The 22,891-nt window shown below is 42.9% G+C and overlaps 1 protein-coding gene across 1 annotated transcript; it reads left to right on the plus strand.

The window, feature by feature from the left end:
* Positions 1-11,958: 11,958 nt before the first annotated feature.
* On the plus strand, positions 11,959-19,907 carry LOC120947105 (interferon-induced protein with tetratricopeptide repeats 5-like). Its single transcript, XM_040362105.1, has 2 exons — positions 11,959-12,102; positions 18,581-19,907. The coding sequence occupies exons 1-2, from the start codon at positions 12,098-12,100 to the stop codon at positions 19,854-19,856; spliced, it is 1,281 nt and encodes a 426-aa protein (XP_040218039.1). The 5' UTR covers positions 11,959-12,097; the 3' UTR covers positions 19,857-19,907.
* Positions 19,908-22,891: the final 2,984 nt, after the last annotated feature.

Consider the following 22,891-nt stretch of genomic DNA (forward strand, 5'->3'; position numbering starts at 1 on the left):
TTCTTCCAAGACAGCACATAACTCTGGGTTGAGGTCCTTAAGTGGTGCATTGGCGGACCCCTTCACTGTTTTTCCTGAAGCCCCAGTGGGTGCCAGAGTATTAAAAGAAGTAGGAACAGCTGACTCTTCTTCAGGTTATATCAGGAAAAGTTCTGTGCCCTCGGTGGTCTCCACACTAGGTTTTTTTAAACAGTCTGGAACACCATTTTTCCATTCACATAGGGCATAGGTGTGTGGGTTGGTATCATCCACCCTCGTGTTTGTCACCCAGAATTTTTGATCTGGGGACAAAGTTTTCAGGACTAATGCCGCGTACACACCATCGCTTTCTGCGATGAAAAAAAACGACGTTTTGAAAAACGTCAATTTAATTGACTGTGTGTGGGCAAAAACGTCGTTTTATGTCTTCTAAAAAACGACACAAAAAAATTGAAGCATGCTTCAATTTTATGTGTCGTTTTTGGCCGACGTCGTTTTCTGTGTTCTAAACATTGACCGTGTGTACGTAAAAACGTCCTTTTAAGCCCGCGCATGCTCAGAAGCAAGTTAGGAGACGGCAGCGCTCATTCATGTAAAACGACTGTTCAGAATGGAATCAGCACATTCGTTAAGGTCTTTTTCAGCTTATAGACAAGAAAAGAAAGCGCTTCTTTAACCCCTGCTTTTAACTGCTACCCAGAAATGGACGTTTGTTGCGGCTGATCTTGTTACATAGTTATGACAAGCTTTTAATTAGTTTCTTTCTTGTTTGATAATGTTTATGTTTGTGTTCTGTTATTTAGTTGTATCTTCCATCTTAAAATTTTTAAATATATATATTGGTCCACCTTTTTATTTTTTGATTTTTATTTTGTCACCAATTTTATTTTTAATCTCTATTTTGTGTTGATTTGGGAGTGTGTGAAGTGGCTGCAACAACCTAATTTTTTCTTTAACTCACCCACAAGCATGTTTTTTTACCTTGTTAATGTTTGCAATATTTATTTGGGAATGGGTCTGCCCACTCACTAATGATCTCTCAAATCTACAATAAAGAAACATGGTCAAATTTGGCTGAAAAATTAACATTTCATTTATTCTGCTGAAAAATTCAAATAAAAAATGGTGGCAACCCAAAAACACAACATAATAAAAACAAAGATGCCAAGGAAGGCAGCACTTTAGAGCATGCTTGAATTTTTATGAAAACAAGGGTCCCCGAAGCCACAAATTCAGCCTGTGAGTCCACATTAAAATTCCATCAGGGGCACCGTGTTATTTTTTGGGCTTTTTCTTCCCAGCAGCCTTCCCTGCAGTCTTCTCTGCAGTCTTCCCTGCAGCCTGCCCTGTAGCCCGAGTCCTTGGGGGCTGGGTTCCTGGAGGAGATGAAGTGCCAGGAGCCAGAGCAGCCTCATGAAGAGGATTAAAATGCATGTGCCTCCACTGTGGGGACGCTCATTGTTTAGTGTTAGGACCACAGATATTGCAGGGTGCCTTGGCGCGGCTCTGTGGCTCACGCATGCGTTTGCAAATGCGTGCGGACTGAACCCCTGTTTTTAACGCATACTGTAGACAGGTTAATTGGTTCTCTGCAAGCTGGTCGGTAAGTAGGCTTGGTTTTTCCCTGGGCATTCCCGAGGTTTTTGTTGTTATCTGCTTTAGCCTTCCAATGCTACTTACTGTTATGGCCAGCTATAGACAGGGGCAGTGGACATGTTTATGCTTCACCTGTGGTGTTTATATTGGTCCATCAGTGCACCAACACCTTTGCAGCCATTGTGATATATGCTGGGTGCTTGGTGTGCTCTTGTACCTTTAAAGGAGGGGTGGCTTCCCTTCAGTTCACCTGCCCCTGTCTATCCATTAAAATGCATGTGCCTCCACTGTGGGGACGCTCATTGTTTAGTGTTAGGACCACAGATATTGCAGGGTGCCTTGGCGCGGCTCTGTGGCTCACGCATGCGTTTGCAAATGCGTGCGGACTGAACCCCTGTTTTTAACGCATACTGTAGACAGGTTAATTGGTTCTCTGCAAGCTGGTCGGTAAGTAGGCTTGGTTTTTCCCTGGGCATTCCCCAGGTTTTTGTTGTTATCTGCTTTAGCCTTCCAATGCTACTTACTGTTATGGCCAGCTATAGACAGGGGCAGTGGACATGCTTATGCTTCACCTGTGGTGTTTATATTGGTCCATCAGTGCACCAACACCTTTGCAGCCATTGTGCTATATGCTGGGTGCTTGGTGTGCTCTTGTACCTTTAAAGGAGGGGTGGCTTCCCTTCAGTTCACCTGCCCCTGTCTATCCATTAAAATGCATGTGCCTCCACTGTGGGGATGCTCATTGTTTAGTGTTAGGACCACAGATATTTCAGGGTGCCTTGGCGCGGCTCTGTGGCTCACGCATGCGTTTGCAAATGCGTGCGGACTGAACCCCTGTTTTTAACGCATACTGTAGACAGGTTAATTGGTTCTCTGCAAGCTGGTCGGTAAGTAGGCTTGGTTTTTCCCTGGGCATTCCCCAGGTTTTTGTTGTTATCTGCTTTAGCCTTCCAATGCTACTTACTGTTATGGCCAGCTATAGACAGGGGCAGTGGACATGTTTATGCTTCACCTGTGGTGTTTATATTGGTCCATCAGTGCACCAACACCTTTGCAGCCATTGTGCTATATGCTGGGTGCTTGGTGTGCTCTTGTACCTTTAAAGGAGGGGTGGCTTCCCTTCAGTTCACCTGCCCCTGTCTATCCATTAAAATGCATGTGCCTCCACTGTGGGGACGCTCATTGTTTAGTGTTAGGACCACAGATATTGCAGGGTGCCTTGGCGCGGCTCTGTGGCTCACGCATGCGTTTGCAAATGCGTGCGGACTGAACCCCTGTTTTTAACGCATACTGTAGACAGGTTAATTGGTTCTCTGCAAGCTGGTCGGTAAGTAGGCTTGGTTTTTCCCTGGGCATTCCCCAGGTTTTTGTTGTTATCTGCTTTAGCCTTCCAATGCTACTTACTGTTATGGCCAGCTATAGACAGGGGCAGTGGACATGTTTATGCTTCACCTGTGGTGTTTATATTGGTCCATCAGTGCACCAACACCTTTGCAGCCATTGTGCTATATGCTGGGTGCTTGGTGTGCTCTTGTACCTTTAAAGGAGGGGTGGCTTCCCTTCAGTTCACCTGCCCCTGTCTATCCATTAAAATGCATGTGCCTCCACTGTGGGGACGCTCATTGTTTAGTGTTAGGACCACAGATATTGCAGGGTGCCTTGGCGCGGCTCTGTGGCTCACGCATGCGTTTGCAAATGCGTGCGGACTGAACCCCTGTTTTTAACGCATACTGTAGACAGGTTAATTGGTTCTCTGCAAGCTGGTCGGTAAGTAGGCTTGGTTTTTCCCTGGGCATTCCCCAGGTTTTTGTTGTTATCATGAAGAGGAGGAGCAGGAGCAGGAGCAGGAGGAGCAGCAAGGACAGGAGGAGCAATCCGCACAATGTCGGTGTCGTCATCGAGCTGCCCCAGGGATGCCATGCTTATGGCTTTGAAGATGAGTTTGCAGCGCACACGCTGGCTCTGCTCCAGATTGTAGAGCCTGGCTGCAATGAGCGCTGCGAACCCCTCAACTTCACTGGGTGGCTCTCGGATGGCTGCAGTAGCTTGGCGAAGCAGGCCCTGGGTCTCCTCCTCCATTTGTCGCATACTCCTGAGCCGTTTATTGGGATTGCGGAATGGAGGGATCCGGGAGATGGTATCCCGCCGGCGTGCCTCCTGGGTCTCACTGGGGCCTGCCACCTCCTGGCTCCCAGTGGGCTCTGCCACCTCCTGCCTTGCAGTTGGCCCTGGCTCCTCCTGGCTCCCTGTGGGCCCTGTCTCTTCCTGGCTCCCTGTGGGCCCTGTCTCTTCCTGGCTTTGGTCTGCCTGTGTATCAAAAAAAGGAACATATTTTATTTGTGTTTGTCATTAATCACACACATTTTTAAAATCATGAGTGATGCAAATTGAATGTCAATATATATTACACACAGGGTCGCCATCCTTAATTATGTGGCCCCTTACACACCTTCAGACATGGTCCCCCTGGAATTATGTGGGTTGTTGCAAGCCTAATTTAGGAAATAAGTGGCCTTTTCCCCCAAAAAATAATTATTAAATTTCGTGTCAACTAGATAGTACTCAAAAAGGGTGTTTTCCATCTGGGACTCCTTGCAGGTGTATTGCGTTACTCCCCCCTACTGGCCTATCTGAAAATGCCACCCACTTCTTCATAAACATTATTAATTGGGCAATTTTGTCCCCATCCTGTTTTGCCACTACTGACTATTGATCTTATCCCTAAACTTAGGAGATTCACTTAGAATTTAGAACAATAGTAACATAAATTTAACATTATTACTAGACTTGTCATATACTAACTAAATTCATACAAAAAACACATACCATGCTCCATGGCTCACAATTGGGGTCCTCCAGGAACTCTTGCTCTTCCTCCGAGCTTGCCTGCTCTTGTCTGCAGAGAAGACTGGAGGATTGGCTGCTGGGAAGCTGGGAGCTACCTCTTGGGGGAAGGGTAGACATGGATGCCCTGGTCTCAATGTGGTCGTCCAGGAACTGCAGCTGACTGTAGTACCACAGGGTTGGTTTGTATATGGAGTCAGCTGCAGCCCCAGACCTCATTGAGGCCAGGACTTGGACCCGTTGGGCCCTGTAGGTGCCCCTGATGGAATTTATTTTGCTTTTCACTGTGGCTTTTGTGGCGTTGGGGACCCTTGTTTTCAGAAAAGCAAGCATGCTCTCTTTAGCTTTTTCCCTGGCATCTTTGTTTTTATTTATTGTATTTTTGGTTTGCCACAGAACAGGATGTTCCTTCCATTTTTGAATAAATTCGGTGAGGAAATCAGCATCCTTGAAGGGATCCATTCTTTCTGCACATGAAACAGAAGCCAAAACATAATGTCATTAAAGCCACTAGCTTACTTCCCCTAACTAGCCCACAAACTCATTCCCTCTTCACTATAATAAAGTCGCAAAAAAAAACTTATGAAAGATCGTGATTTACGCCTTCTTCCACAGACTATGCACGCCGTTTACAAACACGTCCCATCCCTTTTTACACTACGCACGCGTGACGCTCCGCACGACACCCCGCCCCTGACGTTCGGTATCGTCCTTTCCACGCCCCTTCTCTGTCGTTTGGTGAGGGAGAAATGATGGAGAACATGGATGACAATTCCAGCTCAAGCCAGGAGGCAGGCCAGGCCCAACCACGCCGCAGATTCACATGCAGAGCCTCCAACATGACATTTAATGAAATGGTGGAGATGGTCACCATATTGAGGAGGGAGGACTATGATGCCAAGCATGGCCCCTACATGCATCCAAATAAAGTCAAAGCAAAAATTATGGAGAAGGTCATCCGTAGGCTCCAGCGGAAGTTTGGAAAACGCAGGAGCAGAGAGCACCTGCGCAAAAGGTGGTCCGATTTAAAAAAGAGGGAACCCCACCAACTTGCCAAAATAAATAGGGTGATTCGAAGAAGAAGTAAGTTTTTTCCATGTGTATTAATTATTTTGGTGTGTTCTTTGTGCCATGTTTTTTTTTTTTGCAGGTTGACCATAATTAATATTATGAATGTGGACGCATGATTCAGTCGTCGTAGTCGTCTTTCATTCGCTGATTTTCAATAATCCAATACCATATTACTGAGAAATGGCATCATGCCTAGTTTTCATGTGCAAAGGGGAGTTGAAGCACTGTATCATAAATAAAAACGTAAATGTAGGAATTGTGGGCGAATGAACGACGACTCCTAGGACCAATTATTCGACACAAATATGAAAGTTGTGAAATTTTTGGGGCTTAAAAGGTGTCTTCAATTCTGGTATTGATGTAAATGTGTTTCAGCTTATTTTTGAAGAAACTTAAATACCTTGAGATTCCCAAAAAGGAGCGTTTGCTCCTCATTTTTTTATTGAACATGTGTACTCAGTAGCACAATTGTTTGTCACAATCACAACCTATGTTGGGTCACACACAGGGGTGAGCAGATCCAGGGGATACTTGGTTAGCTTACATATAGAAAAAAAAAACAATTGTCACCAGATTTGACATTACTTTGTGAATGGATTAAATACTGGTCTATTTTCTTGGAACGCTTTTTAAAATCAACAATATTGCCCTCTTTTTTTTTTTTTTCAAATATTTTTGGGTCATTTCAGGCCGCTCGTAATGTTTTAACCTCCTGTTTTCCCTTTCTTCAACCGCGTAGGGCACAATGAAGCAGCAAGGCAGGAGGCACAAGCCAACCAAGCCACACCCCCGAGGGATGTAGATGAAGGGGAACCTGCCACAACATCCGGTAAAGTAACATATACCACATTTTCAGGGAATATAGATATAGGCATACAATCTTTTAACACATGTTTTGGTTCCACATTTCAGGAGGAAATCGGGCTGGTCAGGGACTGGACACGTATAGTGCCCAGCTCCTCATCGGCGAGGTTCTCACATGCAGGGCCCAAGTCGAGGACATACGTCTGGCCTGCCGGGAAATTCGCCACAAAGCGAAGACGCTGGAATGTCAGCTTAAAAATTTTATTAATGTTTTGGGGAGGGTTTAATTGTTTGTGTTCATTTTATTTACAAATAATTTTAAAAACCAAAAAAAAAGACAAAAATAAAAAAATTCTATTTTGTACTAATAAAAAAAAAGACAAAAAAAAAAAAAATGATTCTATTTTGTACTAATAAAAAAAAGACAAAAAAAAAAAAAAAATGATTCTATTTTGTACTAATAAAAAAAAGACAAAAAAATAAAAAAATTGATTCTATTTTGTACTAATAAAAAAAAAGACAAAAAAATAAAAAATATTTTGTACTCCAAAAAATGTGTGTGTAGTTATTGGTATCAATGCTGACTCATTAAATTACTCAGGCATATTTGTAGAGTTATTAAGATTTAACACATTTAACACATGGGAATTTATGACATCCCAAACACATGGCTGGATGAGAACCTAGGAAAAAGAAACAATACCCCCAAAAAATAAAAAATAAAGAAAAAAAAATAAATTTACACTGTTTAATCAAGCAAAAAGTAAATTTTATTAGTTATTGAAGATCGGGCATTGCAATGGCCCCCCTCCCCATAAAATAGTCCACATAGGATTGACGCACTGCACGTGCGGTTTGGGGGGCCAAGCCTCTATGGCTAGCCTCACGTCCCGGCTCCGGAGCCACAACATCTGCCTCATCAGGCAATACCGTGAGGTAATTTTGTGAATGTCTCTTTAAAAAATTGTGGAGAATGCAACAACATAAAATAATGTGATTCCATTTGTATTCCGCAAGGTTGATTGCTGTTAAAAACAATCGGAATCGGCTGGCCATGATTCCAAAGGCATTCTCTACCACACGTCTTGCTCTGGCCAGCCGATAATTAAAAACCCTCCTCTCATGGGTGAGGGTGCGTTGGGGAAATGGCCTCATGAGGTGGGGACCCAAAGCAAAAGCCTCATCTGCAATAAACACGAAGGGCAGACCCTCTTCATTCTCCTCCGCAGGTGGCAATCCTAGGTCCTCCGACTGAAGCCGTTGGGCAAACTCCGTCTCCGCAAAGACACCGCCGTCCGACATCCGGCCATTTTTCCCAACATCCACGTACATGAACTCATAATTGGCAGACACCACCGCCATCAAAACAACGCTGTGGAACCCCTTGTAGTTGTAGAAATGGGATCCACTATGGGGTGGGGGCACAATGCAGATGTGCTTGCCATCAATGGCTCCTCCGCAGTTCGGAAAGTTCCAACGCTGGGAGAAGTCCGCTGCCACAGTCTGCCATTCCTGTGGCGTGGTGGGGAACTGGATAGAAAGATAATAAAAAATCCATTCAAACAAACATTGTGAACAGAATATATCTACAATTTCAAGGGATCCCACCAAAACTTAAACAAAAAAGGTTAGGATTAAAAAATAACATGTGAACACTAAGCATATTAATCACCCCCTCTGATGTTCCAAAAATATAATTAGGGGGAGTGGGGGCCCAAGATGAGTTTGTCACCTGAGAAACCACCCCACAAAAAAGATAAAATAATAATAAAAATAATTATTAGTATGTAGTGAAACAATCTTGGGGGGGGGGGGGGGTTTGGACAATGGAGGCCACAAATAAACGGGGATATAGGGACACACAAAATGCAGCACTACAATGGAGGCCACAAATAAAAGGGGATATAGGGACACACAAAATGCAGCACTACAATGGAGGCCACAAATAAAAGGGGATATAGGGACACACAAAATGCAGCACTACAATGGAGGCCACAAATAAAAGGGGATATAGGGACACACAAAATGCAGCACTACAATGGAGGCCACAAATAAAGGGGGATATAGGGACTATGCTAGGTGGGTTTGGCCACAACATAGAATAATGGACAGGTTGGCTAAATACAATAAACATGTAGGGCTTTACAAATGGTGTAGAACAGCATACATGGAGACAAAGTGAACATTCTGAGCATATTACAAACAGGTATGTTTTTTTTTTTAGGGCCATAGTTTGACCATTGAAAGAACACCACTTACCTTAACATAGTCCTCCTGAAGAACCTGAATGATGGCCGAACAGGTATCCGGGATTATGAGGCCCAGAGCCTGGGGGGAGATGCCCGTCGAGAACTTCAAGTCCTGCAGACTTCTCCCTGTTGCAAGGTAGCGCAACGTTGCAACTAGCCTCTGCTCAGCAGTGATGGCTTCCCGCATAACGGTGTCCTGCCTGGTGATATATGGCGACACCGAAGCCAAAAGCTGCTGAAATACGGGGTCAGACATCCTAAGAAAATTCCTGAAATCATCAGGGTTATTTTCTCGGATCTCCCGCAGAGGCATATGAGAGAACTGGTCCCTGCATAGCAACCAGTTCTTGGTCCACAACCTCCTCCTCACCCTGTTCATGGACCGTCGCTGGGATGCAGCACACATCCTAACAACAAGCACAGCACGATCTCGGCGACAAGTTCGTACCCGCAACATGGCTAGAAAACGGTCGTCAAATCAGATCAGACTAAAAATTACGCCCTGAAGTACAGAATGGCCTTTGAAGAACGACCTGCTAAACAGCACCGTGCACACAAAACGTAATGCCAAAACAAATACGTCCTTAGTACAAGCACTGTATCACAGATCCGACGACAAATAGACAAACTGTACGACAGAAAACGAAATTTAAAGCACAGTCACTGAAAATCACGAATCGTATCTCACCAAACTTTTACTAACACGCAGCAACACAATATCAGCAAAAGAGGCCGTCTTCCGCATGGAAACGACCCTTTATAGTGACGTCGTGCGTGATTGACGGAACTGCGCTTTGCTAGAGCGTTGTGAAAAAGTGATGGTGTGTATGCTACGTCGTTGTTCAAATTGAAGTTTGAAAAATGACGTTTTTTTTAAAGCACATAAAGCGTCGTTTTTTTTCATCGCAGAAAGCGATGGTGTGTACGCGGCATAAGAGTACCTCCTCTTCGGTCCAAGCTTTTCCCCGCACTTCTATCACTAGGCCTTTCTCTACAGGAACATTCTCTTCTTTGCACCATTTGGATGCAGCGACTGCATCCATGGCTGATCTTGGCAAGGGTGAGGTTCAGTATGAGGGGAAATTTGATTGTTGAGAAGTAGAATCCCGGACGAGCCCTCACGTGTAGCGTTACCCCCTCAATAGCCGCTAATTGATTTGGAATCTACTCTCTCTTTGCTTGGCTCACCCCTATTTAACTGGCTCGAACCCTCCCTTGACACATCAGAAACCTGGTGGGTGTATTGTGACCTCTGCTTTGCTGGAGTCACAATAGCCGGCATACAACATGCAATGACAATGTATAAACGGTATTACCTGCTTTTATGGATGGTCCCTCCAGGTGAGAAAAATATACTCCACACAGTCAATATATTTAAACCAAAGAGGATAAGTTTACTTTCTGTAGATTAGAGAAAGCAAATATGGACTTGAAACACAAGTAGACAACTGTTATGCAATGACACAATATGATTCTGCAAGGGCCCTTGCGGGAATCAGTAGTACATAGTTATAATGAAAAGATCTAAGCTAAGGAATGGTACCATTCAGTTAAACTAATGTAGGCAGTCTATGATCGCGAGCTCCCTCTAGCGGGCAATCCTGCAGAACAGCTAAAGAACGTCTCGAGACTAAAGTCCACGTTGCGCCCGTTGGTGCACGTTAGGTTTATAATCCGCAAGTGGTAAATGATAAAAGGAAGTTAATCAAACCAAGTATCATGAACAGTAACGTTGGTGAACTGATCGCTCGTCAGCATCAGTCACTTCAAGTTAAAGGGCCTCTAAGTTTCAGCTAGAGACCAAACACGTATCTCTGGCTAGTAGGGTGGCACTAGGTTGACTGTCTAAAAGGGAGAGTTGGAAGTTGAGCATGTGCTCTCTCACCCAACAGGCCCGACCCGCCTGAGTTCTTCTCAAAAGGTGCGTTGGTAGATCACTGCTCCACAGCACAAGGATCCCGGCATCAGGCTCTCCACTGTTTCAGTTGTCAGCTGGGTGGCCTCTCCGATCTCCGGGAACACGAGCTGGATACTGGGGTCTTGCTTCCTTCCGGATGGCAGGTCTCTCGGAGGATGTAGGCCTAGACTTCAGGCCTAGCAGCACGGCTGTGCTGTCCTCCACAGCTCCACAGAGGAGAAGATGCAGGTCCCGAGAGAGAGAGATCAGCCCCTCCCTTTCCTTAAGTAACCTCCCCCATAAGTCTGTGTGGAGGTGTCACATGTTTCAAGAATGCAGGGCATTGTGGGAAGTGAAGTCTACTTCTCCTAAGAGTCAATGGAGTCCATATCTCCCGCTACTCGCAGTCCCACAATGCATAACTTCTTAAAGGTATCTTACATATTTACAAGCGTGGATAAAGTTCCAGCGGGGATTCAGGCCTGTCATTGGACTCTGACAGGATGACCCCGCTACACATGCAAACCCCAATCTAAACCAGCAGTTCCTCCAGGGGTAGTGCTACATAACAAAGAGTGAAACATTTAAGGGGGTCTGAATACTTTCCGTACCCACTGTAAGTAGGTGCTTTAGACCCCTTTTACACACTTTGCAGGCGCTATAATGCTAAAAATAGCACCTGCAAAGCTCCCTGAAGGAGCTTCTCCTTTGACTCCAGTGTGAAAGTCAGAAGGCTTTCACACTGGAGCTGTGCGCTGGCAGGATGGTAAAAAAAGTTCTGCTAGCGTATCTTTTGAGGCGCTTTAGGAGCAGTGATTACACCGCTCCTAAAGCTCCCCTGCCCAATTAAATCAATGGGCGGTGCCACAGAACAGCTTTGCCTGTGGTTTTAACCCTTTTTTGCTCACTAGCGGGGGTTAAAAGCACCCCGCTGGCACTGTGAAAAACTACGGCAAAGCGTCGCTAAAAATAGCGTTGCTTTACCGCCAACGCCCCCACCGCCCCAGTGTGAAAGGGCTCTTATTGTATACACTGCAGTAGAGAGACACAACACAGACCGACTTCCAGCTCCAATGGGCGGAATGAAGAAGGAAGTGTCTCTGACTTAAAAACATCAAGTTTAACAATATATACTTTATGAACATGCATAAGCACTAGGCGTGTTATAGGTGTGATCATATAGTTTAGTCCAATCAGCATTCATATCTTCATAACAACAAGGGAACTGGCGAAACCTTTTACGAAAGCCTATTTTGAGCGACCTTTGAGTCCTTATCAGTAGTCTGTGTCGTCACATATCCAGTAGTTTCGATTTCCCAGGAATTAAAACAAAAAAAAGAGGAAGAAAATCTAGGGAAAGTAAACAAAGGTGTATTAGCAATTCTTAAAGTGATTGTCTATATATATATCTATATAAATCTCAACATTATGCTCTGTTCATTGTTCACTGGGCTGCTCTGTCATTGTTTGCCCAGATAATTCCTCTGCCACCACCAAGTTTCAGTTTCCATTCTATATTTTATTATCATAGAGCTTATCATGGAACATGGTCACATGGTATGAACCTAATCATATATAGGAGGATCTCATCCACCAGGTACATCAAGGATCGCCCAACAACAGCAAACACAGTACACTCAAAGACGAACAATGCAGAATGAGGTAAGTAAACTTATCATCCAAAGTGCTAGCAGTGACCAGACTGCTGTAAATGTAGCTTTAAGCCATCTTTGTACATAATCCCATTGTTTGCTAGGGGATACTTTTTTATTTTTTTATGTGGTCCTGTGAAATCAGCACATTTTGTGTATTTTTTTAATCGTTTTTTTTCTGACCTCAATATATAGATGTTTTCAGTTTTGCATAATGTTCGATTATTTTTGTTCTGCATTATCAGACAATGGGGTTGATTTACTAAAGGCAAATCCACTTTGCACTAAATGCAGTTGCTGTAGATCTGAAGGGAAGATCTGAAATGAGGGGAAGCTCTGCTAAATTTAACATCAACTCATTTAAAAGGAAAAAAGTAGTTGTTTTTTTCCTTGTATGTTCCCGTCAGATCTACAGCGACTTTACTTCCAAGTGCATTTGTAGTGTAAAGTGGATTTGCCTTTTGTAAATCAACCCCAATGGCTTGTTCTGGTTCTACTTAACCACTTCCTTACTGGGCACTTAAACCCCTTCCTGACCAGAGGACTTTTTGCGATTCGGCACTGCGTCGCTTTAACTGACAATTGCGCGGTCGTGCGACGTGGCTCCCAAACAAAATTAACGTCCTTTTTTCCCCACAAATAGAGCTTTCTTTTGGTGGTATTTGATCACCTCTGCGGTTTTTATTTTTTGCGCTATAAACAAAAATAGAGCGACAATTTTGAAAAAAAATAAAATATTTTTACTTTGTTGCTATAATAAATAGCTAAATTTTTTTTTTTTACGTTTTTTTTTTATCCTCAGTCTAGGCCGATACGTATTCTACATATTTTTAGTAAAAAAAAAAAAAAAAATCGCAATAAGCGACTGGTTTGCGCAAAAGTTATAGCGCCTACAAAATAAGGGACAGAATTTTTTTTTTTTTTTTTTTTTTTTTTTTACTAGAAATGGCGGCGATCTGTGATTTTTATTGGGACTGCGACGTTATGGCGGACACATCGGACACTTTTGACACATTTTTGGCGCCATTCACATTTATACTGCAATCAGTGCTATAAATATGCACTAATTACTGTATACATGCTTTTTTTTTACTAGAAATGGCGGCGATCTGCGATTTTTATTGGGACTGCGACGTTATGGCGGACACATCGGACACTTTTGACACATTTTTGGCGCCATTCACATTTATACTGCAATCAGTGCTATAAATATGCACTAATTACTGTATAAATGTGACTGGCAGGGAAGGGGTTAACACTAGGGGGTGAGGAAGGGGTTAAATGTGTACCCTAATTCGTGTTCTAACTGTGGGGGAGGGGGGGTGACTGGGGGGGTGACCGATCTGTGTCTCTATGTACAAGAGACACAGATCCGTCTCCTCTCTCCCCTGACAGCACCGCTGTCTGCGAGAGCCGGGAATGAGAGATGATCTCATATGTAAACATATGAGATCATCTCTCATTGGCCGCACAGATCGCCTAGGAAACGGCCGCTCCGATTGGCCGTTCACGGCGATCTGTGACTGGCTGTGTCCAAGGGACACGGCCAGCACAGCAGTTCCCCGCTGCGCGCTCGGGAGCGCGCGCGGGGAACGTGCAAAGGGGAGGCCGTAAAAACACGGCCTGTTAGAGATTGGGAGCCGCGCTGAGGCCGTACAAAGTCGTACGGCCGTCAGCAAGTGGTTAAAAGAAATGCATTCATGAAAATCCACCTATTTTTTGCATTTCCTGCACTCAGATTTGGAGCTTCATGTTTTTGTGGAGATGTACCGTATTTATAACTCGCACTTTTTTCCCCTTAAAATCAGGGGGAAATCGTGGGTGCGCGTTATACGCCAATGTCATTTTCTTTTACCAATTGGGGGGGGGGCGGGGATTGGCCGGGTGTCGTGCTGGCCATCTCACCTCTCCTGGTCCTGTGCCGAGCGGTTTGAACAGACTAAGCGGACTGTGTGGTTTGAGCGGGGGATCCTGACCTGATCAGCTTCGTGGGGACCCAATCCGGCGCTGTCTTGAACGGGGTATCAACACCCGGAGACCCGATCCAACGTGATCCATCTTGAGAACCAAGATGTGCGGGAGTACAGACGGGACTACAGACGCTGACGCCGAAGCTGGGTGAGTGGAGCGGCTCATGCTGGGACAGGAGAAGCAGGTAGGAGGGCAGAGTATCTGGGCCTTGACGTCCCTTCACGAATCCAACTTGATCTGGTTCAATCAGATAAGGAGTAATTTCTAATAGTCGATTAGCTAGAACCTTAGCAAAAAATTTTAAATCAGAATTAAGTAGCGAGATAAGTCTATAATTAGTTGGAGACGTCGGGTCTTTCCCTTGCTTTGGTATTGTGATGATAATTGCTTCAAGCATTTCCTTAGGGAATGAGCGGGTGTTGACAGCTTGATTAAACAATCTGGTCAAGTATGGAGAAAGCATATTTTCAAATGCCTTAAAGTATTCACTAGATAGGCCATCTGCACCAGGCGCTTTATTTAGTGGTAACATTGAGATTACTTTATTGATTTCATTTACTGTTATAGGATTATTTAATTTTTCTAATGTAGCGGATTCTACCATAGGGATGTTAAGTTTATCAAGAAATTGGTTTATATCTTTTAGGGTTGGTTGGGTGACAGTTTGATCTTCTTTTAGATTATATAGGCCCTCGTAGTATTCTGCAAATGCATCAGCTATACTCTGTGGGTTATACAATACTTTTCCTGACTTGTGGTGAACAATTTCATGGATTTTCTGTTTGTTCTGTCTAATACGTAGTTGCATGGCAAGTAACTTACCCGCTTTATTTCCTTGGGAGTAGTGGTTTAGTTTTATTTTTTTGAGGTATTTTTCATGATCAGAGATCAAAGTCGCTCTAAGCTCGTGTCTGGCTTCATTAAGTTGTTGGAGGAGGAGGATGTGTTTGGGGGCTAGCTTGTGTTCCTTCTACCTAGTGGTAAAAGGGTTAAATGTACTAAAAGATTTAGATACACTAACAAATTTAAGTCAAACTCCAGCTTACACTTTATAGTCAATTAGAGCAAACTGTTTTTTTCCTTTTGGGATAAAGGTTTTACATAAATAAATAACAGCTTATAATTGTAAGCACACCTGACATTTTTAAATGGGTTGTCATTTCCAAAAGTTTATTTATTTCACTAATGCAACTTAAAAGGTGAAACTAATATATGATATAGGCTCATTACATGCAAAGCAAGATAGTTCAAGCCGCGATTTGTCATAACTGTGATGATTATGGCTTACAGCTCATGAAAACCCCAAATCCACAATCTCAGAAAATTAGAATATTACATGCAATCAATAAAACAAGGATTGTACATAGAACAATATCAGACCTCTGAAAAGTAGAAGCATGCATATGTCCTCAGTACTTGGCTTGGGCCCCTTTTGCAGCAATTACTGCCTCAATGCGGGTTGGTATGGAAGCCATCAGCCTGTGGCACTGCTGAGGTGTTATGGAAGACCAGGATGCTTCAATAGTGACCTTCAGCTCTTCTGCATTGTTCGGTCTCATGTCTCTCATCTTTCTCTTGGCAATGCCCCATAGATTCTCTATGGGGTTCAGGTCAGGAGAGTTTGCTGTCCAATCAAGCGCAGTAATCCCATGGTCATTGAACCAGGTTTTGGTGCTTTTGGCAGTGTAGGAAGGTGCCAAGTCCTGCTGGAAAATGAAGTCAGCATCCCCATAGAGCTTGTCTGCGGAGGCAAGCATGAAGTGCTCCAAAATCTCCTGGTAGACGTCTGCGTTGACCCCGGACTTAATGAAGCACAGTGGACCAACACCAGCAGATGACATGGCTCCCCAAATCAACACAGACTGTGGAAACTTCACACTGGACTTCAAGCATCTTGCAGTGTGTGCCTCTCCATTCTTCCTCCATACTATGGGTCTTTGGTTTCCAAATGAGATTCAAAATTTGCTCTCATCAGAAAAGAGGACTTTGGACCACTGAGCAACAGACCAGGTGTGTTTTCTTTTAGCCAAGGCAAGACGCTTTTGACGTTGTTTGTTGTTCAGGAGTGGCTTGACAAGAGGAATACGACATTTGAAGCTCATGTCCAGGATCTGTCTGTGTGTGGTGGCTCTTGATGCACTGACTCCAGCCTCAGTCCACTCCTTGTGAAAGTCCCCAACACTTTTCAATGGCCTTTTCCTCTCCAGGCTGCAGTCATTCCTGCTGCTTGTGCACCTTTTTCTTCCACACTTTTACCTTCCACATAACTTTCTATTAATGTGCTTTGATACAGCACTTTGGGAACAACCAACTTATTTTGCAATTATCTTTTGAGGCTTTCCCTCCTTATGGAGGATGTCAATGATGGTTTTCTATACAACTGTCAGGTCAGCAGTCTTTCCCATGATTGTGATTCCTACTGAACCAGCCTGAGAGACAATTTAAAGGCTCAGGAACCCTTTGCCGGTGTTATGGCTTAATTGGCTGATTAGAGTGGGACACTTTGAGTCTAGAATATTGCACCTTTTCACAATATTATAATTTTCGGAGATTGTGGATTTGGGGTTTTCATGAGCTGTAAGTCATAATCATCACAATTATGACAAATCACGACTTAAACTATGTTGCTTTGCATGTAATGAGTCTATATCATATATTAGTTTCAGCTTTTAAGTGGCATTAGTGAAATAAATGAACTTTTGCATGATATTCTAATTTTGAGTATCACCTGTAGATACCCAACATGTCAAATCTTAAAATTGTGTGTGTCTGTGAAATGATGACAAACTTCAGTACCCTTACTTTCCATAGGTGACACTTCGAAAGCTCCTGCAGGTTATCAGTTTAGAGCTATGAAGGAGCTGTGATACTAAAACTATGTGGAGGTGGGGGGCCTTAAAAAAATTGGGTGGAGAGGTAATTTAATGTGTGGGTGTATATTTTTTTTTTGCAATTTGTATTTATTTATTTTAATTACATAGGGGGCAAAAATCCCCTATGTCATAATTTTTTTTGGTGACAGGTTGTCTTTAATGGGATATCCAGGGTCTAAAAGACTTCTCATGTGTAACCAGCCCTCTAATGAATCTAATGGAGAGCAGATCACACTACATTGGATTCTTTCCTGCCCAGTATGGCCTAGGAAAGTTAAAGGGGTACCGGAAAGTGATCTGATGCATGTCTCTTCCGGGTCAGCATGAAGAAGGGACACATAGCCACTTGGCTCCCTCTTCTTTACCCGGTGGCACCCACCATACTGGTCCCAGGCCTGCAGATAGGCAAGTGAAGCATGGGATATTTGGCGGAGGTGCTCGTGTGGAGGGGTCTATTTCTGGAGGGGGGTTATAAGCGATCAGGCGGCTGCCCACCTGTCAGATTGATTCCATTTAAAATCCAGCAGTGGGCTATGTCAGCTATACACTCACTCCCGGTAAAAAATCCCCCATCTGGTCCGTACGACATACAGACCTAGTGGTAAAAGGGTTAAATGTACTAAAAGATTTAGATACACTAACAAATTTAAGTCAAACTCCAGCTTACACTTTATAGTCAGTTAGAGCAAACAGTTTTTTTCCTTTTGGGATAAAGGTTTTACATAAATAAATAACAGCTTATAATTGTAAGCACCCCTGACATTTTTAAATGGGTTGTTATTTCCAAAGAGAGCTTGTTGTTTTGAAAAAAAACAGACTTACTGGCTGGATGACCAGATGAAAACCCAAGAAAGCCTTAAAAAAAAAAAACAATGTAGCCATCACATTTAAGAATTAGTAAGCTGCAATTTAATAAATGTTTGCTTTTAGGTTTAATACTGCTTTAAGGGGCTGTTGAAAAGTGAATTCTTACATTGTTGATCAGTAGAAAGACTACCCTCCTCACAGACAGCTAAAAAGATCATTAATGTCAGTGATTACCGAGAGACAGAAATGCCCTGTACACACGATCGGTTCATCCGATGAAAACGGTCTGATGGATGTTTTCATCAGATATCCGATGAAGCTGACTTTCATCAGTCTTGCCTACACACCATCAGTTAAAAAAACGATTGTGTCTAAACGCGGTGACCTAAAACACAACGACGTGCTGAGAAAAATGAAGTTCAATGCTTCCGAGCATGCGTCGACTTGATTCTGAGCCTGCGTTGATTTTTAACTGATGGATTTCCCCACAGACGATCGTTTTTTCTATCAGTTTTTTAACCATCAGATAATTTTATAACAGGTTCTAAGTTTTCACTAAGTTTTCACTGATGGTAAAAAAACTGATGGGGCCCACATACGATCGGTTTGTCTGATGAAAACGGTCCATCAGACCGTTTTCATCAGACGAACCGATCGTGTGTACGCGGCAAAACTCTTCATTGCTCCACCCCTAGCAAATTTAAGAATAGCCCTAGGGTTCCATAGAACACCGATTTAGGAAGGACACACAAGAGATTTATAATCCTGGAGCATGTCTCTAATTATTGACACGTTACCCTTTTTAATGCATGGTTTTCTTTATTTCTAACTTTTCAGTGACATCATAAAAAATTCCGTGATGGATCATCTACTGAAACTTCAATGCCATTTTACTTGGAACCTGCTTGGAGAAGATGTAGACATTGATAGTGTGGAAGAAAGGCTAAATGACCAGCTTGTGTATTTGCCAGATGCAACCAAACACAGGATGTATAACTTCCTAGCTTACCTAAAGCATCTCAAAGGAGACCATGAGGAAGCCATGATCCAGCTCCAAAAAGCTGAGGCACATATACAAGAGTCCAGCATAACAGAAGATTCAGATGTTAGGAGAACTGTTATGTATGGTAACTTTGCCTGGGTTTTCTACCACCAGAACCAGTTTATCAAGAGCTCCACCTATGCAGAAAAGGTGGACACCATTTTAAAGCAATATGAGTCTCCACCAGAGAAAAACACTCTTCTGTTAGATAGATATGGAGAACAAGGCTGGGCTTACTTATCCTTTACAGGAAAATACTATCAATGCGCGCTTGAGTGCTTTGAACAAGCTCTAAAACTTGACCCAGAAGATCCAGAAATGAATTCAGGCCATGCCATGGCTGTGTATAGAATGGAAGGTTTCAGCTATAGCAGGAACACAGAAAACAGATCTTTTCCACTCTTGGAACGGGCTGTTAACTTAAATCCCAGAGATACAGTGTTGAAGGTTCTCCTTGCAGTGAAATGTCAACATATGAAGAAGTATGATCAAGGAGCTATGTTAATAGAACAAGCTCTACAAGAACAACCAGAATCTCCTTATGTTCTTCGAAATGTGGCAATATTTTACAGAAAAGATAAAAAGATAAATGAAGCTATTGCAATGTTGAAGAAAGCAGTCAGTTTAACTCCTAACTCCATCACTGTTCATTATCAACTTGCTAAGTGTTACAAAGATTTGATAAGAATGCCCACTGATTACAATAAGCAGCAAAACGCTGAAGCCATTGCAAATGCAATATTTCACTCGGAAAAGGCTGTTGAGCTAAACAGGTCATCTGTGGGACCTCACATTTTATTGGCTCAGGTATACATGAAAGCTAATGAACACCAAAAGGCAAAAGAAGAATTTTACAAAACTCTGAACATGAATGATATTGACTCTCAACAGAAACAAGAGCTCCATTTCTACTGGGCACTACATTTAAAACATTTGAGAGGATCTGAGTCTGAAGCAGTAAGGCATTTTAAGGAAGTGATAGAGATACAAAATCCAACATGGTTTAGAAAAACCGCCATAAAAGAACTGAAAAAACTTGAGGAAACCATGAGGCTGGGTTCACACCATTAACCCCCCTGGCGGTATTCCCGAGTCTGACTCGGGGTTAGATTTTTGTGCTAGGATCGGTAACCCCGAGTCAGACTCGGGCTCGCCTCGCTGGATCCACAGGCAGTGTTTACTTACCTTGTTCCTGGATCCAGCGATGCCACTGCGCTGTGTGAGCGAGCGGGACCTCGCTCGATTCACACAGCGTCCTCCTGTGCAGCCGATCTCCGTTCCCTGAGATGTTACGACGCACGGGAGCGGAGAACGGCGCCAAATTCAAAAACTCAAACAAACACCTTACATACAGTATACTGTAATCTTATAGATTACAGTACTGTATGTAAAAAATACACACCCCCCTTGTCCCTAGTGGTCTGCCCAGTGTCCTACATGTACTTTTATATAATAAACACTGTTCTTTCTGCCTGCAAACTGTAGATTGTCCATAGCAACCAAAAGTGTCCCTTTATGTCAAAAATGGTTTTAGAGCAGCTAGAAAACAGCGATAATAAAATATAATCACTTGCAGAATTGTGCGATAGCGATTTGTGGGGAAATTCGTCATAAAAAAATTAAAATGATGACAGCGACAATTCTCCAACTGAGCAAATTTCAGTGATTTTGAGTTGATTACATTATTGAATAATTTTTATTATAATTATATTATTATTTGTTATAATTATTTATTATATTATAATTTATAATTTTGTTTTTAAAAAATTTCATACCCGGGATGCCTACAAGACTCTTGTTTGGACAGATTTAAGTGAGTTATTCCTAAAAATTACAGGCCTACAGTACAAATCACCAAATTTCCTTGCAAATAATGGTACCGCTTTCAGCACCCTTTTTCTGAAAGAATCATACCGCCAGGGAGGTTAAGAATTGGATGAGGGTTCCCCTGCATTCTATTTGCAATAGCAGGAGGTTGTGACCGTCTCTCTATGGAGCCGGTTCACATATCTCCGCAGCGGGTCTAGTGCGATTTGCACTAAAATGCTGTGCGTCTTTTGGTCCATTTCAGGTCCGAATTCAGCCCAAAATTTGGGCTGGAATCGGATCTGAAAGGGTGAACCAGGAAGCACCGGACCCTTGCTGTGAGCCACATGTGGCTCATGTGTGAACCAAGCCTTTTTGTCTAAAATCCAATGGATGCCACTGGACATGCTTTGCTTGGGTAAATCCACCAGAAAAGAGGACAGGACATCTCAGCAATGAAGTTCTACAACAAAGCTCTTCTACTGAAGCCAGACAACCAGGCGTACTTAGAAGCTTATTCTGCTTTGCACGCCACATTATCATGATATAATATATTGTTCTATAAAATTAGAGGATGAGAATGTACTAACTGCATAAAGCTATAGCAGCCATTATTTCATCTGATCTTAACTGCTCTGAATATTGTAAATGTAAATCTGCCTATGATTGCTACACTTTGTATTAATTTTGACAAGGCCCTATTGCATGAATCTGGTGATATTAACTATCAATGATTTACAACAAAATAAATTGATATTAGTGTAAATCTTGTACTGTTATGCTGATTTACTCTTTCTGGGAATTAAATATGAAAGCCATCCTGTGACCAAAATCTCATTAGAGCAATACTAACCCACTTGCCGTTAATGATTTAGTGCATTTTGGTATCTCTTGACTGTTATATGTTGATTAGAGTGGTAAGGTGTGTTTAACAATTGCAGTCATTGAAATAAAATAAACATTCCTCTGAATGTTAATAAAATAAACAATATAAACTACTGCAAATGCATTTTTTTTTTGTTGTATATTCTAAACGGATGGAGGTCCTACTATAGGATGATATTTTGCACTTTACTGCCAACAACCAATAATGCATTCCGTTATTATTATTTTCTGTAACTTAAAGTGAACCTGTGCTTTGTACATGACACAACAGGTTTATTTTATTTACTGTATATACTCGAGTATAAGCCGAGTTTTTCAGCACATTTTTTGATGCTGAAAATGCCCCCCTCGGCTTATACTCGAGTCACCTTTTTATGCCTGATCTCCCAGACTTTGGGGACCTGGTACCAGCTGGCCATAGGTCCCATGGAACCCAAACTTGGCAAACATATAGCCGCACTCTTCCTCTACAAGTGTGCAACGTTTGTTGTCCTGGGGACCTACGCTCAGAGAGCACCGATTTTTCAAATTCGGGCACCCCTTCCATAGACTCCCTTGTTAAACGGTAATTTCTCTGGTAAATTTGGGGACCCGATACTGGACGGCCGCAGGTCCTCTGGACCCCAAACTTTGCCCACATGTAGCCCCAGTTTGCTGTCTGGGGAACCTATGGCCTGGGAGCACCCCTTTCCTTATACTCCCATGTTAAACGTAAGTCTAGTCATGGACACAGTGAGACATGGGCACAGTGAGATATGGACACAGTGAGGCATGGACACAGTGAGGCATGGGCACAGTGAGGCATGCACATGGACACAGTGAGGCAAAGTTAGGCACAGTGAGGCATGCAGGTAGACACCTTAGGCTTAAACTCGAGTCAATACGTTTTCCCATTTTTTTGTGGTAAAATAAGGTGCCTCGGCTTATATTCTGGTCGGCTTATACTGAAGTATATACGGTACCCCCTCACCCAGCAGCACATAATTACTTTTCCTTTTCTCCCCTTCCCATATATTCAGCTACTAGGAGTGAGGAAAGACATCTGAGTATAAGCTCCAAGGTACACTGGTCAGAACTTACAAAATGTTATCCTCATGTGACAGAGCCGGACCAATCACTGAGTACCAGAGCTGCCAAACTAAGCCGCATGTCACTGTATACCCAGAAGTATTGAGTATTTTCTGACACCAAAATTATACAGACTGGGATGCTGCAGCAAGAAGGCAGTATGGGAGAGTGACTCCGTAAGTATGAAAGCCTGAGGGGGTGGACTATCTACTGACATTGTCACTTTATCCTGGGAAATATGATGGTGTCTCTTTAACAACTTGACCTCCAAGCCTTCTGACACTTCTCTCATAAGAGTAAAAATATTTTTTGTTTGCTAGAAAATTACTTAGAACCCCCAAATATTA

This window comes from Rana temporaria, chromosome 8 (genome assembly GCF_905171775.1).
Source record: "Rana temporaria chromosome 8, aRanTem1.1, whole genome shotgun sequence".
Taxonomy (NCBI): Eukaryota; Metazoa; Chordata; class Amphibia; order Anura; family Ranidae; genus Rana; species Rana temporaria.